Below are 18636 nucleotides of genomic sequence, written 5' to 3'. Positions count from 1 at the left end.
GCCTGAGAATGCTAGCCTATATGATACTTACAATTAATACAATTTGTAATGGTCAATTCATTATATATTTACTGCTATACATTGTTTAATATATATGTATTTGTTCTCTACCTAAAGAACATGGTTGCATATTAACAGTGACAAATGTCCAATTACTAATAACTGGGGCGCGTACTGTGCGGCGCATTTGTAGGACTCCTCAGATCCCTGTAAGAGCCCAAACACCGGCCTAGCCATTTAAAGACCCACACCCCTTCAAAATAACACACACAGCTGCCAGATTTAGGGGAGACTTAGGGCTGTTGAAACGAATAAGCCTCCATCACATGGTCTTCAACGGTACGGGTCAAAGCAGGTTCAGCAGGTGAACTCAATTACAGGCATCGCCATGCCGACCGACCCATCATTATCATAATGAGCTACCCTCTTTCTATTGAAGACCAAAACAACAGGACGATTCGGTCCCTTACCACTTCACAATAACCTTAAGCCTCATCCTTCAGTGTTCTTTTCCACTACATTAACCTGCACTATTTGGAGTATTATGGTGCTACCCCAACCTCGGGCCAGCCAACACATCCTGCTGGGGTTGTTTGAGTACACCACCTTATGTTATTATTTTCTCGCTGACCCGCCTCTCATCATGCTTACCCCCGCTGGCGAGGGGGGTGGGGGGTGGGTGGGGGGGGGGTTCACTATCGGCACTGCGGCGCGACGGGCTCGGAGAGCCGCCTCACTGAGGCCTCTCTTATCTGAGCCCCAGAGGCTCTGGTGCAGCCGCTCTGCTCTCTGTTAGCAACACCACCACCACCACCACCACCACCACCACCACCACCACTGTGTGTTTCATACCACTATGAAACAAAAATAACTTTACGACATTATAGCATTTTGAAGAAGTAACGGCAGTGACAGAGAAAACTAAGACAATTGAACACGTTATTTAATAATACACCTGTGCCGTTAACTTGTACACAAATGCCTCAGGCCTTCATTACACAGACCTGAATTACACACACACACACACACACACACACACACACACACACACACACACACACACACACACACACACACACACACACACACACACACACACACACACACAGGCTTCAGTATATACTCCTTTCATATTGGCTTCGGTAGTCCTGGTGGCTTAAGTATATAGTCCCAGTGACTTTAGTCTGGGGGGTGGCGGCACAGATCTTGGTTCTCCGAGGGGCGGTATTTACGCCGTGTTCCCTGTTTCGGAGATTCCTCAAGCAAATAAAACTCAATCACGCGAGTGAAGTCTAATAAGGGTATTTCTACAGTGGCCAGTCTACACAGTGTTGATTTGAAACATTTACAGACGTATTTTCAAACTCTTTACAGATGATACTTGTGACAGAGTCTGTGTTCCGCCATTACTTGCTAACAGATCCCCGCCTCCGGCAACAACAACACCGCTCGACAACAAATAATGAAGCGAAAGAAAGTGAAAGCGTTTACCCAGACTCAGGCGGGGTCTGCCATCAGACTTCAAATACTTATCTCCCGTCTGAATCGGGAGACTCTTTTCAATGTAATTGGGGGGCAGAGAGAACCAAGCGCAAGAGAGAGTTGGTCGTGTGTGAAGTGTTACCCGTGGGAAAGGGGTGGGCTGAAGTGCGATAGTGCCTATCAGCCCTTTTCTGTTAACTGGCCTGGACAGCAGGCCTGAGTAAGAAGCCTGGAGCAGAGCAGAGCAAAAGGCCTCTGGCAGGCAATGACGTGCCTCGTAATGGATTCCATTGAGATCAGGTAACGGGTCCGCTGGACGCAAAGCGAGTGTTTATTGACTCAAAATGGTTGAGGCCACCTTATTGGACACAGACACCGGATGTATGTTCAACAATAACATTGTAGGGGGGGAGACGCGATAATGAAGAGAAAACATATTTTTTGTATTCCTCATGTAAACTCCATTGCTTCCTGTTCGACCAAACCCTGTAAGAGGTTTTGTTGTGGTAGCAGTTGGAGTCAGCGAATCTAGAGTGGATTTTTTTTATGAAAATACTCATCTCAGCAACTATACGGTTTCAATTGTATTGAGGCAACCTTTCAAATCTGTTGGTTGATTCCTAGTTCAATATGCAAACAGTCTTGTTGTTTGCTTATTGATTATTGAAAACTAAACCGCACCATTATTGTCTGCAAATAATTCTTCCATTCGACTCACTGCAAGTGAACTATCAATTATAAAATAATGTCAAACAAATCAATCAACACTTGAAGCATACTCCACACACTCCTCTATAGTGGCCCTGCAACATCGAGAGAACAGAGGGAACAGAGCGAGGTTTCGTCACTCTTTGAACAGTGGTTTCGAGGCGGGGAGCCATACTGGCGGTGCAGAAAAAAAGGTTAGGAGAAAGGGAGGTGAAAGAGAGACGAGCACAAACAGACAATCTCAGAACAAAGAGAACACAGAGATGTGATGAGATAGGGGTTGCAGCCAGGCGTCTGAATCTTGCCCAATCTCAGCAGCCGGTGGGGTCGGCTTAGAAACAACACAGGCAGGCACACTCGTGTGTTCAGATCGTCCCGAGAACACGACCGCATGCCGAGGACAATAAACTCCACGTCTGTGCCGAAACCGAAACAAAAGGAGGACCGGTCCATTAGCGTCCATTGCATGTGCTCCGCGGCTCGCACGTGAAGTGTTTGATCACGGGTCGTTAGAAGTGTAGAGCAGAGTTTGTGACCGGCATGTTGAAGAAGTGCCAAAGGGTCGGGGAGGATAGCATCTTCACAGTTATATGAATATATGAGGACTCTGTAGAGTGTAGTGTGTTCCGGGTGAATTTCACCCAACCAAGAAAAAGCGAGTTACAATGATTTAAATTTGACTGATTGAGATGGTAAATGGTAAATGGACTGCATTTATATAGCGCTTTTATCCAAAACAATATTGCCTGACAGTCACTCGATCATGCACACATTCACACACCGACGGCGGAGTCAACCATGCAAGGTGACAGCCAGCTTGTCGGGAGCAGTTAGGGTGAGGTGCCTTGTTCAGGGACACCTCGACACTCCGGGGATTGAGCTGGCAACCTTGCAGCTACCAGCCATCCTGCCCTCCCTCCTGAGCTACTGCCGCCCCAGCGTTTCAAAGTTATGAAGGTCAGTAGCTCAGTCAGGGCCTTGAACATTGTAAACGCAAACCCAGTATATTGTTTATGATCACAATGTATGGACGCTTCACATTCCTCCTCTTTTCCCACCTTGTAAAAGTCCTGTGTGCGCTCCCATTAGGTCTCCCCCCGCTTCCAGCATCCTATCGTCCTGGTCTGTAGACGTGTGCTGGCCTGGATCCAGGGGGTTAGAGCCGGCGCCTCAGCCCAGCGAAGGGGATTTGCGTATCCTTTCAGTGATCGCACGTGGCTGGCCCAACAAAGAAGATAAGAGTGTATTACCGAAACTTCTTTCGTATGGCAAAGATAATTGTGTGGATGTCTTGCAGGGGAGAACATCCTAATCGACAACCAGAATAAAAATACGAAAATTAAAAGAGATCGGAAGGTGACTAATTATTATTCTTCCCTTTCTAGATGGTATGACATACGATAGCTGTTGGAAAAAGTTTTGACGATAACTATGTAACCTCATCTTTGGTTCTTCTAAGAACACTTTCAAATAATGACATTTGCTATGGCTCGGCCAACTGAAAATGTTCCCGAACTCTGCACTACAGTGATATTTATTTTATTAAAAACGCGACTTTTTTGTCAAGTTGTCAAGTAAATGTCAAGTTGCATACTTGGCCTATGCTGGGGTCAAATTATACAATATAAATAAGGATAAACTCTGTTTATTCTGAGCTGCCAAGTAAAAGGTTTCTTTCGGCTCAAGGGATTGTCTGGCAGACACCAATGGTAAGTTGTGAAAGCAACACCAGAAAATCTAACTGTGTTACTTAAGCATAGAACCAACCCTGTTGTGCTATTCCTATGCCATTTTGAGTGTGTGTCAGGGCAAAATAACTCCACACAAAACAGCAGAGACAGCAGTGGGCGTCTTTATAATATCGTCATTCCAACCGCTGAAGAAAATACGGCAACTGAACGGTTGGAAGAGCGCAGGTGGCAGAAGGAATAAAAGTAGGGGAGAGTGACTGGAGGACTGATTTAATAATAAGCTTGGATGCCTCGGTTACTGTCCTCTCGACAATATGCCTGCTGTACCGCCTCAAGAAGGCATTCTCATGTACCAACCGGGGGGTCTCATCCGCCGTCTCCGCGGAGTCACGCTTGGACAAGCAAGCTCATCAAAATAAAAATCTATCTGGCTCTGTTGGACAGAGAAAGGTTTCCCATTAAGAGCGGAGTTGAGGAACACACCGACTCGAGGGAGCCGAGGTCGGCTTTGGGTTGTTTGTCAGTCGTTTATTTGCCAAGGTCACGGTTAAAAGTTTGCGGAGGAGGCAGGGGCGGGGGGGGGGGGGTTACGTTTTTGGCATTGGCCTTGCTCCGATGGAGGTCAGAGGGAGGTGAGGGAGAAAGAAGAACGAAGGATGAATGAAGAATAAGACAGCTAAAGGAAGTGAGGATAACACATTCGGATGCAATAAAGACACCGAGGAGGAAAGCACATTGGCCGCCTGCGCCTGACATTGCCACGGGGTCTGGCGGTTTAGGGAAAAGGGGAAACTGTGCGGGTCCCTAAAACAATACACATCCTCAATGGGAATCGGATCCGTCTACGACTTCGCTACAAACCTTTTCCCCAGACGGGTGGCGGGTGGGAGGAAACTCTTTGGCGGGCCACTCCCTACGCCATGTGCATGGTCCGTACGCGAGGTTCGACCACATCTGTTCACACGGTAGGTCAATGGGTACAGAAAAACTACCATGTCACCTTTAACCCCTTACTTCTGGGGGAGAGCGAGCGCGGTGCGGGCGACTAATGCGACCGCAGCCGGCCTTTCAACAGCCGCCTCCCTGCTCTTTGTAGGCAGAAAAAGCTTGTGTTGGTGTAGCATGTTTTAGTTTTTCTCCTCTGAAAGTCCTCCATCGAATGCAGACGTTGCGCTGAGCCAACATCGGGTACTGATCCACGTGGACGTCACAGAGCTCATCCCTTCGTCAGCGCGTTTTTGATTTTTATTCATGCGCCAATCGTTTTACTGGAGGTGCTCAAGCCTGCTGTTGCTTCTACCAGTCTGCCCTAATCTTGTTTTTTTTTAGATTCAAGCCCCTTCCGTTCATTGTGGCCAACAAAGTTTTGATGAAGTGTAAATAAAATATTTTTTTTTGGCACTGCTTGGTAGAGTGGGCATAGAAAAGTTTTTAAAAGCATCTCCGTCGAGGATTAAGTGACGACATTTCTTGAGCGAGCATCCATTCAATTCGAGTTGAGGTGCTTTACAGACCATGTAATTGAGTCATGAATACAAGCCAGGCAGTGCAGAACCTGCCTACAACTGCTGTGGGCCATGGAAAGACATCAGATGGGGAATTCCATAGGACTGGTCTCCTATGGTTGTGGGCATATGGCTAGTAATCTCTGGTATGCATTAGTATAGTTCATGATTCTCTGTGATCAGAATGAAATCTATGTGGACACACCTTTTTTTGATAGTGAGCATTGATTTGCAATCATTTTTTATTTAAGATTTTATTTTGGTTAAAATAAATCCCCCTCCCAAATATCAGACACAAATCAAACAGTTTTTCCCGGTACATTGCAACTTTGGACTGCAGGTTAAGTAGCAAACCAAAGCTTCCTTAAGCTGTGATCTTATTATTGGGCTGTAATCTGCAGATCACTGATGAATACGTTTCACCGCTGAAGCTAGCTATTTGATTGTTTAAGTTAGGGTGTGGCCAAGTTTAGCGAGTACTGCCTAACACATTTGAATCTCAATCTTTTAGTCATTAAAATTCTACAGTCTGAAATATGGCCATCATACCCCTTCACTGTGTGTGTGTGTGTGTGTGTGTGTGTGTGTGTGTGTGTGTGTGTGTGTGTGTGTGTGTGTGTGTGTGTGTGTGTGTGTGTGTGTGTGTGTGTGTGTGTGTGTCCCCTCACACGTTTCATTTGTTTAGACCTGGTCCCATTACCGGTGATACTACTACAAACAATCCCTCCGCAACAACAAATAGGACTTCTAATGTTCAATATGTCGTTATCATCTCATTTTCAGGATGTCCCACTATGAATTATTTTCAAAAAAGACCCAATCTGCTCCGGTTATGCAAACCATCTGCTTCGGTTTGTCAGAAGTCTGTTTTATATTATAGTCCCCCTTGATTCATGAGAGACATCATGTCATGTTTGATTTTTCGACCCAGCGGTGTTACGGAGCACCTCATTGATATAGTTACAACCCACTGATTTTAAAGTCAGAGTTTGGCCCGACTGTCCCCCATCGACGCATGCATCCGAATGGAGCTCTGGTAGGAATGTGTAGTGTAATACAGCGTGTCATCGTTGCTTTGTTTAGCTCTGTTTTTCTGCTGGTGTGCCGACCCAAGGTGGTCAGACGTGTAGGAACAAAGGCTCTCATCTCTCTACTCAAGCTGTTGATTGCTCGGATGTTTGTCGGACTCCAACCCGGAACCTCTAACCTGGGTTTGTTGTTGGTGTGTATGGTTAATTGTAAAAGAACGCGGACCACTCTTGGACACATTAAAAGTCCAGCACACATTCGTCAATACATTTAAGCAAGTGTTGAGTGAAAAGTCGTAATTTGAAAGTTAATTTACACACATGCACGCACGCACGGACACACACACCAGTTAAGATTTATTTGGAGCATAACGAGACTACAACCCCTGCTGCTCTTCCTCTGTAGACATCCACTCTCCCCCTTTAGAAACATAAGTCTCCATTTCGCGAGGCTGACCCTGTTTTCCTAGGAAGCCTGGGGGCCCCTTCCCTAGCTCTGGTGCTCCCCGAAACGACTACTACTACTACTTCCTCATATTTCAATATGAGCATTATAAACATGCAAGCCAGATTCCTTTTTCATTGTCGTTTTTTTGCATAGCTGTGAACCTTGGCCAGAAGCCAGGGCCCTCTTTGAATGGTTCACAGGTTTGAAGAAACAACGTACATTTTTTGGGAGAACGATTCCTAAAGCCCATCTGTGAGATGACTACGTTTTTTTCTCTTGCAATCCTTTTTTAGGATTTATTGTTTTGACAGACTAAGATAGTCTGACAAAAACAAGACACACACACACACACACACACACACACACACACACACACACACACACACACACACACACACACACACACACACACACACACACACTTTAGCTTTTGTAATGGCTAGCATTTTGAACTCCTCCTAACGTCATTATGATTTACCCAAACTAAATTTGAAGTCTATGGGGGCTGAGAAGAAAGAACATTGCATTGTGTTTAGTGGCACAAAAGCAAGAAAAAACCTCAGCGGGAAGATGGCCCAAAGGATTCATAGGTTATTGGAAGGTTTCTGAATTCTACTTTTCAAAACCAAAATATCCAATTATCCACTCAGACATATATTTGGTTATCTGGCATATACCAATAGTGTTTCAGAGATGCATGTTTGTGTGTGTAGTGTTAATAGCAAGGTCTTAAACCATGTCCATAAACAGCTTTATGAGAACCATGATACATGCAAAAAAGCATTATTTAAACACCCCTCCCCCCCAGCCCCTTTATTCACATCATCATCCCCGCCTCCCTTCTCAAAAAAAACCCATACAATTCCTTCCCTTAAACTCCCTGCTCCTTCCCTCCCTACCTCCCACCCTTCTCCTCTCGCTATACCTCCCGCCAACCCGCCCTCTTTTCCCAGCCCCGGCTTTCCCCTCCTTTGCCTCCTCCCTCGCACCCCCTCACTCTCCCAGAGATCTGGGGACAATCTGTACACACTCAACTCCAGCGCACAACTCTTTCACCCAGGCAGGCTGTGGAGCACAGCGCAGAGAGCAGCCGGAGGTGTGAGAAGGAGGTCGAAGATTGCAAATGGCAGCAGGATTCAGCGGACAATCAGAAGGCTAAAGTGAGAAAACAACCACTTTAAGGATTTTCGGACCAAAAGCGGAAGGAGAAAAGAAATAGGAGGAGAAACAATTGCAACCACCACACCTTGGTGAAGAGGACTGTTAAAGTTGAGGAGGAGGGGGGGGGTGGCTACTGAAGTATGGGCTCCGCGGTGCTCTTCTCTGCCACTCTTATCTTCAGCTTCCTGTGGTCCCCCGTCGGCGGAGAACCAGGGCCCCGGGGCCAGGACCTGAGGGAGAGGGACGCCTTGTGCAACGAACACGGCTGCTATGTCGTCTACTTCCAGCGCAAGACCTTCCGGGAGGCCTGGCGCTCCTGCAAGGCGGACGGCGGCAACCTGGCCACCGTCAAGCGGCCCGAGGAGGCGGCCGCCATCGCCGACCTCTTCGCCAACGCCGACCTGAGGGACCTGGGCGCCGCGGTGAACGTGTGGGTCGGCCTGCAGCGGCAGCCCCGGCAGTGCAAGCCGTCGCGCCCCCTCCGCGGGTTCACCTGGACCACCGGCGACCAGGACACCGAGTACACCAACTGGCGCGCGGTGGAGTCGGTGGACCCGGCGTGCTCGGGGCTGCGCTGCGTGGTCATGGCGTACGACTCGTCCCTGCCGGAGCAGAGCCGGAACTTTGAGTGGCTGGAGGAGACCTGCTTCGTCCCCGCCGACGCCTACCTCTGCCGCTTCACGTACCAGGGGATGTGTCCGGCGTTGCCGAGCGAAGGCGGGGGCAACACCCTCTACGCGACGCCGTTTAACCTGCTCACCACCATGCTCACCCACCTGCCCCTCGGCTCCGTCGCCACGGTTCCCTGCCCGGCGGGCACAAGGGAGGACCAGTCCGTGTTGTGCATGTCGAAGGAGGGGGACGGTGTGGCGGCGGCGGCGGCGGCGGCGGGTTGGTCGCGCGACGGCCCCCTTTGCGCCGCAAACGCCCCCGCCCCGGTAGCCACGCGCTGGTGCGGGCGGGACAACGGCGGCTGCGAGCACTTCTGCCGGGAAGCGGGCGACCAGCACTACTGCCAGTGCTCCGAGGGCTACCAGCTGGCCGCCGACGGGCGGCTCTGCGAGGTCGACGTCTGCCACGGGGCGCCCTGCGAGTCCGAATGCCTCCCGCTCCCGGACCGCTACCGCTGCGCCTGCCCCGAGGGCTTCATGCTGGCGCCGGACGAGGAGAGCTGCCTGGACGTGGACGAGTGCCTGCAGAGCCCCTGCGAGCAGCTGTGCGTCAACTCGCCGGGCTCCTTCGGGTGCCTCTGCCGCGAGGGCTACCTCGCGGGCGTCGACGGCGAGTGCGAGGACGTGGACGAGTGCATGAACGACCCGTGCGAGCAGACGTGCGAGAACACGCCGGGGTCCCACGTCTGCCACTGCCACATGGGCTACTCCGTCATGCCCGAGGACCCCCGGCAGTGCCAGGAGACGGACGAGTGCCAGATCCCGGGGATCTGCGAGCAGATGTGCGTGAATTACGTGGGCGGGTTCATGTGCTACTGCGGGGAGGGCTACGAGCTCGGGCCGGACCACGTCTCCTGTCTGAAGACGGAGTTGGGAGACGGCCGGCCCACCGTCACGCCCGACTTCCCCTGGTACACTCAACAACCCGACTCCGTGTGGAACCCGGATTTGTTCAATTGGGCAATGCGGACCGAATGGCCCGAATCCCTGGATTGGCTGACTGACCCGCCTAGTGTCCAGAGCTCTGATGTCATATGGGTGACCAGCGCCCCCCAGGAGGGAATGCCCCTCCACGTCACCATGGACCCCCGCAGTCCAGCGCCTGAACACGGCCTGGGGGAGGTTGAAGACGCAGGAGGCTTCCAAAATGTGTTTCCGTGGGAGTTAGAGCCTGAGCCAACGTCTTCCGCCCCCACCCACACAGCCCCACCACCAACCACGACCCCACCCACCCACACAACAGCCCCGGCCACCAGCCCCACCCCAGAATGGTATGACTACGAGGAGGAAGAGGCCACCAGCAGCGTCCCCACCCTGCCCGCGTCAACCACCGTCTCCGAGGGGGCTTGGAACTGGTTCAGGTTCACTCCTGCCAGTCATGACCCAGCCACCACGGAGTACGGGGAACCATCATGGACAGCCGTGGATTATAACGTCTCTCCCGCCTCAGATCATCCCGAGGAGGACGAGGCCGAGGGAAACGGCGAAAGTCTTAGAGTGTTATATTCCTCGGAGGAGCCGAAATCGGCAGAGGGAGAAAAAGACAATGGAGGAGGAGGAGGAGGAGGAGGAGGAGGCCGGGACGGTTTTGCCAACGTCCAGCACACCACCTCCGCCCCCGGGAGGGGAGAGGAGGCCGCCTCGGATTCGGCGCAGATCGACCACAGCGAGGTGGTGGAGCAGGGCCACAGCACCTGGCTCCTGGTGGGACTCCTGGTTCCCATCGGCATCTTTGCGGTGGTGATGGTGGCCCTGGGCGTGGTCTACTGCACCCGCTGTGCCGTTCGGCCCCGCGGTAAGAGCACCACCGACTGCTACCACTGGATATCAGGGGCCCACGACAAGCCCGGCGCCCAGAGCTCCTCGGCTGCAGGCAAGTCCCATGTCTAGGCCGGTGAGACGTGGATTAATAAGACTCTGAGGGAGAGACGCCCAACGATGGAGGACAGGACCCACTAAACAATTGTACCGATGTGTATGCACACGGTTGAACGCTTTTCTGTGTCACAACACGCCTGCCGCACACCTTTATACCTTAACCGTACCCACTCTTTCGAAACTGTGGAAAATTGCTGATGACAGAAGAGAGGGGGCAGATTGAATACAAAAAAAGAATATTCAACGACGTCAATGTTTCATAATGCAGAATGCACGGTATAATCTCTGATCGCTTTAGGATTGCGCTACACTACACAGTCATTTCCTTATGGTTTATATTCAACACTGCCCAATGTCATTCAATCAATATTATTGTGAGCATCTGAACGTTGCTTGGAAACATACTATGTATGAATAATTGTGAAAATGACACAACCATATCCAATTCATATTTCAACTGTAACCACGGACACATCGACAGTATTGTTAATTGCTCTTGCCATGAAATGTGTTGGATTGCTGAATTAAACTGCATACGGTACTAAGATTATTATAAACAAGAAACAACCCAAACTGACAACGCACACTCTGGCAACGTCGGTACAAGTCTATCTTGCATTGCATGCTGGGAAAGCTGTTGTTTTAAAACCATCGTTGGCTAAATGTATGTAAATATGTATTTGTAATTCTCCTGTCCTTCTGCTTGTATCACACCTACCACTTGTAGCACCTATTCAACATCTGTCATGTCAGCAGGGTTATTTTAGGTATATTTTGTTTTATGGAGCACATCAAACCTTGTGCTATACAGAGGCTTTTCTTTTGAGGGGGGGGGGTGGTGGTGGATGGCTCCTAGGGAGTGCTCGCTCCGCCATCCCAGTTTAGATTTACAGGCGGCTTTCCTGTCTGACTTTCCCAGAAGTGGGTTAAAGTGCAGATGCCTGTTAGGAGCAGTGAGGGCAACGGGGTCAGAAGGAGCCACTTCTCATTAGATTTCACATCAGCCGTGACATTTTCTCATAAATTTATCATCGTTTGAAGCTTTTCAAAAACTAACAGCACATAACTTTTCGGTTCATCCCAAACCACTGGTTGTGGTGGCTGTGGCTTTTGGTGCACAGATTGGTTTTGGTTGGGGTGGGTAAGGGTGGGGGGGTGTGGGGGGGGGGGGGGTTTGTTGAAGGCAATCCAAATGTATTTTCAGTTGAACTACACGTGAACGATGACCGCGTGGCCACTGTGTGAGGGGACGAATTGTCTATTTATGCCTTTTCATGTTTGAGTACTTTTTATTTTTATTTTTCCAGTTTGAAGCCATTGCTTATTAAAATGCTTCAGAGATTCACAGAGGCTGGTTATTCATTTGTCGTCGGGTTTGTGGGCGCATTTAGCGGTGAACTTTTGACACAAGGTTTGGATAAGTATACGCATTCTCGCGGTGCTCTTAATGGCCTGTTAAAGGGAAGGTTAAAGTGACAGTGAGTCAGTCAGTCGAGCACTGTGGACAATTAGATCAACCCACAACAGTCTGAGTATACCCCCACACACACACACACACACACACACACACACACACACACACACACACACACACACACACACACACACACACACACACACACACACACACACACACACACACACACACACACACACACACAATAGCTGCCACACGCATCTTGAATTATATCGGAACGTCGCTTGTGAAAATCATAAAAAATATGATGCGTCTGTATGAGCTGGAGCATTTTATTGTAACCTTTAGTGGAAGGTCAATTCTGCTTTTACAATTGTTTTGATTGTTCTTTTTAACAACAAGGACCCACGCAGTGAGCTGGCCGCCGTTCCCCTGATTGTGCGTCTCCCCCCGCTGGCAGGACGGCTTCAGGCGCGCCGGGATCAGAACCAGTTCCTGGCTGTCTGAGAGAGCGTTGCTTAGGAAGGTCCCAGCCTCGTACCCCCACACTCCTTCTGACCTACATCCCATCATTTCTTCAGTCTCTGCTGCCCGGTGCCGTTTGGTTTTTAAACCCCGGGCTTGCTTTGCTTTACTCTTTGAACCATTGTCGGTAGTCAAGTCCTCGTAGGCCTTTAGTGCCCTTTAATAGTCTTGAGATACGCCAAGTGGTGAGAAACAAGGTTCATAATAACTTGCCTGTGAAGCATAATGTTAATCTGTGCCGTTTGAAGTCAAGGCAAATTGCCTTGAATGAAGCCTGGGAATGGGTAAGAGGTTCTACACCAGAGGTTTTTCCCTTCAAGGTTGACACACGGGGTCACTCCCAGGGAGAATACTTCTCACCTCACTCAGCCTGTGGGCCTTGGCTCCTGCTAGAAGCTATACTGACGCACTAAAATCCTGCACTGTCAAAAAGGTGGACTTAAGTATAGGTCCTGCAGGATTCTGGCCTAAATATCCTGGTTACGATAACGAAACTTTAGAGCTCTTTGATCTCAAGGGGATTAACCTGATTAAATAAACGGTCAAATTATACATTAATTCATGCAATGGTCAAAGTTAAGTAGCACAAGGTATGAATCAAGCAATTCGACGCTGCAAAGCTCTTGCCTTTCCTTTGTCATATGTAATACTCAGGCTTGAACTAATCACTAAATTTGTTATCCCAATGGTTACAACCCACTTATAAACAACAACAATAAAGGGATAAAAGAAACAGGGATGCATACATATATATATATAGAATGGGTTAAACCCATATCAAATGATTGGCAAGATCTGTATACAATTCCACTGACACTAAATTCTCCAGGATGAAATCTTATGAATCACCAATTTCCCAGCCTCTGCTGAGTATTTCACTTCCCAGACCGGGGAGTGTTTAGTTTAAGTCTGTCCACATTTCTCCCAAGGAGTGAAAAGACAAAGTAATCCCGTTCAAGGTTTGCTATTGATACATGTCGACAAATCGTCGCAGGAAGTTCTGCATCACCTCATCTTTCTGCGTAAAGATCATGTAAAAAAAACAACGAGAACACCATCACTACTCGCCCCATCTTTGACCATCTGTTGAGAAGTTGAGAGGCTGGGCAACTAACCACCGTACTGAGCTTATTACTAAATAGATGGACCTTGAGACGGTGAGACTGCCGAGACAGCCTTCTCAAAAAGGAGATCTGAATTGCAGCGTAAGGCATTCGCTTTCCTCATCAGACATTCTTTCGTCTTCCAAGATAGCCAGGGTCCCAAATGGGTTCAGCAGAAAGGTAACACACCCGGGCCTTGGATTAACCTGAAACCGCAAAAGGTATTTATTCAGGCGGGGGCGAATGTGTGTGTCTCTCTGCATAGAATGTGTGTGTCTCTCTCCCTCTGTGTGTCTTTCTCTGTGTGTGTCCTTATCTCTGTCTCTTTCTCTCTCCGTCTCTTTCTCTCTCTGTCTCTTTCTCTCTCTGTGTGTGTCTCTTTCTGTGTGTGTGTGTGTGTGTGTGTGTGTGTGTGTGTGTGTGTGTGTGTGTGTGTTCCAGTATGTTTGAAAGCTTTGACATTAACCGGCAATACAAGTGCCTATACAATTTTAAACACAGACAAAATAATCTTACCGTAAATCTCTTATTTTCTATTAGCCATATGAAACATTTTATAGAAACCCAACTACTTTTACAGATAGGACCTATAAAAAAGCAGCGGGATGCCTTTTGAAATATGCATCAGGTTTGAATAGGAAGACGTATCGCCTGGGCTTATTTGATGTTCTTGTGGAGCAGGCAAGTTATTCCAGACCAGTCAATCATAACCATCAGAGAGGACGTTTTCAACATGAAAGCATACTTGCTCTCCATTTTTAAAGTTGATTTTATAAAAATATATAAAAATCATTCATCATGCCTTCATTGTCTCTTAGATAGGACAAAAGACAGTCACATTGATCCAAATTCGACAAACGATCCACTAATTGCAACTAAATTCACAAATTGATTATTGATTATAATACCACTGTACACATGTCTGATAGTGGTGTACTGGTTAATCATTGGATGAATAATTATCTGTGCACTAAAATACATCATGTTCGGCCCTTTTCTGCATATTGTTATTTTTATTTCTCCTAGATTAAGGCGTCTATATAAACCAGGCTAAAGGTTCATCCTATGCGTGTGCAAATAGGAAAAGTGATGCAGCGAATACCATGACGGCCTGGCGATTACGAGGACAGGGAAGTTGGCGGCTGAGCTCGTCACGTCTCGCCACTTCCTGTGCAGTGGAAGGGGACGAGCTGTGACTGGCTGGAGCGCGTCCGCCGGGTTAACCCCGCAGACGGGACACCGAGCCGGCTGGTCCCGGGGGGGGGGGGGGGGGGGGGGGATGCCGACGTGGTCGCGGCTAACGAGCTACTTTGTGTCATGGTTTGGTCGTACTCAACACAGTAAAGTTGTTGTAAATACAGTTTCATCTCCAAAGGGGCTTCATTTTTGAGTTTAGGACATTTTTCTATCAATAAAACGATATCTCTATATCTATCTATAAATATATTTTCCTGTTAGCCAGTGCGCTGAATATAAATATTCAGTGAGTACCCCAGAATATCTTAACTACTTCAAATAGATTTTAGTAACAAGAAGGAAAGCATTGAAATACACAGGACCATGATACTACACATTTTTTATTTCCAGTAATGGAGATCAATAAGCTTGATGCAAAAGCCTTCATTATGGATTTCCTAATAATCGAAACCCGTTGCCTTCATATTTGATGTCTCCCAGGCCAGAGTTTACATCGATGCATTTCAAACCTCGAGGCAATTCTCTTGACAAACGTTGAACCTGCCAGACACCCCATCCAGCTGGGTTCTTGTATTGCCACACATTGGCTGGGAGGATGTAAGGTACGAGATGAAACCCGCAAATGTTGTTATATGGCAGTGCAGCGCAGTGGTGAAAATGGGTCAGATTCCCAATGTCTGCAGCCTGACCTGCAGACAGCCTTACCCTTGGGCCAGACGCCCCAATTCCTCTTCAAATCCTGGTGGATAAAAGCATCTGCTGAGGGACTGAATATTGAACACTTAAAAAGTACATGGTGTGGTTGCCAAGGAGCCATATCCACAACCCTGGGTCCAGAACTTCAATAAATAGGAGGGCTGGTATGTGCTAGTTAGCAAAAGGAGACGAGGGCGTGTGGACAAGGTTGAAGAGGAGGTCTGGTTACAGTGTCGATTGTCAATGGATTTCCTCTCTCCGTTCCTGTAATTTAAACAGTGTGGTGGAAGTTGTGTGTGTGTGTGTGTGTGTGTGTGTGTGTGTGGGGGGGGGGGTTCTGTGTATATAACAGTTTCCTGCAAGCCTTTGTAAGTACTTTAATATTGATGTTGGTATGTGTGCATTTGCATATTTATGTGCGTCATTGTCCAAGTGTGTTTGTCTGTGTACCTTTCTGTGTGTGTGTGTGTGTGTGTGTGTGTGTGTGTGTGTGTGTGTGTGTGTGTGTGTGTGTGTGTGTGTGTGTGTGTGTGTGTGTGTGTGTGTGTGTGGTGGAGAGGGAAAGGGAGAGTCCCCCAGTGTGATCCCACATCTGTTTATTTCATGTGCGGTATATTTGTGTCCATGTATTACGTAAGAATAGAGAATATCGTTACATTGTCTGTCGCAGTGTTGCGCTGCAATGCATACGTTAGACATTCTGAAATGCTTGAAAGCATTTTCATCACGCTCTCCCATAAGGCTTAACATAATGCTACTGGCCCTGTAAAGATTAAAGTGCATTGCTACAGAAAATATGAATAACCAAAGTGTAATTAAGGAACAAAATAATTAGTTAGGGTCTATAAGGAAACTTGGCATGTTCCTGTACCCCCAGTCTTAAGCTGAGCCTGAGCCTGAGCCCGAAGCAGGTTTGCCTGTTAAAAAACTAGTTTGTTCATAGCTTTTCATAACGTTACATTCACCCTAGAAGTTGATCAAAAGAGGTCTGAGCAGAACAATGCGATGGCGAATGCAAATTCTCAGGCAGGGTGTTGAAGGCTAACGAACGAAAGCAGCAGTCCGACACGAAAAGAAAAAGGTTGAAAGGTTGGCATTGAAGACGACCACAGAATTTAAATCAAATTTGTCCATAGCAAGGGGGGGGGGGGGGGGGGGGTCGAGCTGGAACTTACCTCACTCATCATTGGATAAAAGTAAAGATGTTGCAAAAGAAATACCCCTCGTGATTGGCTGTTAGATCTGTCAATCTGTCGTTAGATCGGTCACACTGGAGAGGGTACGCCCCCCAATCCTATAAGATACAACAAGACAAAAAGGGTCACTTCTGTGAACAAATATAGCCATGTTTAAACAGTTTGTAGGCTAATTTAACCACTGCTAAACTTTTCTTACCACTAATTTGTCTTTACCTTTCCCCTTCATCTCCTCCATACGTCCAAAGCACCCAGCCTCTGATCCATGCAATTTGGTGGTCACTGCTGTAAAAAGCTGTTTGAAGAATCAATTCCTGACCGTTTTTCTGCACTGCCTACAAATTTCTGACGCCGTGAACCTGCACTCCCACGGTAATTTAGCCGTGCTGCTTAACGACGGAAATCCGACTTCTCCCGCAGTGTTTAGCCTGTGTGCCCTGATTACTGAATGCACCACAGGTGTGAAGCCTCTACCAGCCCCACAGTCCAATTAGCCTGGTTCAGGCCAGGTGAGGCTGTTTCAAACCGGCCAAACACGACAACCCACATCAATAATAAACACTCAGATTCATCACATCATTTTATGTTGTGTGATGTGGCAAATAAATCAAGTGTTGAATCAAGTATTCAAAATAAATGTATCAGAAAAAAATAATATTTTGGGTGTTTCTGAACAGTAACGTCTGCAAACTCACACCGTGATTTCCCAGGCCCATCCTCGCATCAAATGACCTTGTCTCCTTGACCATCATCTGCTCACACACTGTCCACTCGTTCACTACACATGGAAACGTTTTTCCACTTCCTCTGAAAACATCACTATAGTGATTAAGGCGTTGCCTGGCCGACGGCGTTGTGTGTAAAGCGTGACCTCAACCATTATGTGTAAACGTAACGCTCATTGATGGGTACTCCCAACGGCTCCATGGTAAGAGTGCCTGACAGATTAAATCAATTCAACTCCGTGGGTAAGGGTCACCCTCTGTTTACCTTGGGCCTTAGGTTGAACAAAACAGTTTATATCGACAAACGTAAACACCATAACCGGTCTAAACGTGTTTGTGGGAGGGAAGAGTGAATTGAAAGATTGATTGAAATTCTTTATCGACACACATACAAAGGTAAGCATACAAATGCACATCGGGGCAAGAGGATAACACAAGAATCCCACCCCCCCTTATAGCTTTGCATCCTGTAACAACCCCAGGTGATTGCTTGCATTTCCTGTGAAGCATATCGCTGACCAGTATCCCCGACACATCTATCTCCTTGATCCTATCATGCTCTCTTAGTACTAAGTACTTTATTTAGGATGAACAGAGTGGTCTCTTCGATTCACTGTGTGGCACACATTGCCCAGGCTGCATTCTCTACCGAACTGTACACACCCCTCCCCTCCACTAACACAGCACACGTCCCTCACACATACACACACACACACACACACACACACAGACACACACACACACACACACACGCACACACACGCACACACACGCACACATGCACACACGCACACACACACACACACACACGCACACACACGCACACACACACACGCACACACACACACACACACACACACACACACACACACACACACACACACACACACACACACACACACACACACACACACGGCGTTCAAGAATGCTGTGTCCGGTTGTGCCAAGGAACTGATGACCTCTCGTCCTTCTCCAGTTCTTTAGAACACAGTAACCTTCTTATTTTATGGTTTACTATTAAAAAGGTACCTGTGATAGTTCGGCAATAAGATGATTGAAATATTCAAAGAAGTTGTTTCTCTGCTTTGCAGTCAGGCGTAGATCCTCTTCCTCTAGAACCGACAAGTGCTTGAGCAGATGTTTTGCGCATGGCTTTTGCAAGCAGGGATGACGCTTTAGTCATTCCAACATTGTTTTGGTTGTGG

General features: G+C 47.9%; 1 protein-coding gene and 1 long non-coding RNA gene across 2 annotated transcripts in view; one reads left to right on the top strand and one right to left on the bottom strand.

The window, feature by feature from the left end:
• Positions 1–18636, bottom strand: part of LOC132475867 (uncharacterized) — a 149043-nt gene that overhangs the window by 80501 nt on the left and 49906 nt on the right. The gene's annotated exons all lie outside the window — the stretch shown is intronic.
• Positions 7844–11917, top strand: cd248a (CD248 molecule, endosialin a). The gene has a single exon (XM_060077130.1). It carries the CDS (start codon positions 8164–8166, stop codon positions 10582–10584), a length of 2421 nt encoding a protein of 806 aa, XP_059933113.1. The 5' UTR covers positions 7844–8163; the 3' UTR covers positions 10585–11917.

The sequence above is a fragment of the Gadus macrocephalus genome, chromosome 17 (genome assembly GCF_031168955.1).
Source record: "Gadus macrocephalus chromosome 17, ASM3116895v1".
NCBI classification, from domain to species: Eukaryota; Metazoa; Chordata; class Actinopteri; order Gadiformes; family Gadidae; genus Gadus; species Gadus macrocephalus.
Note: the sequence above shows the minus strand (reverse complement) of the source record. Positions and strands in the feature narration are given on the sequence as shown.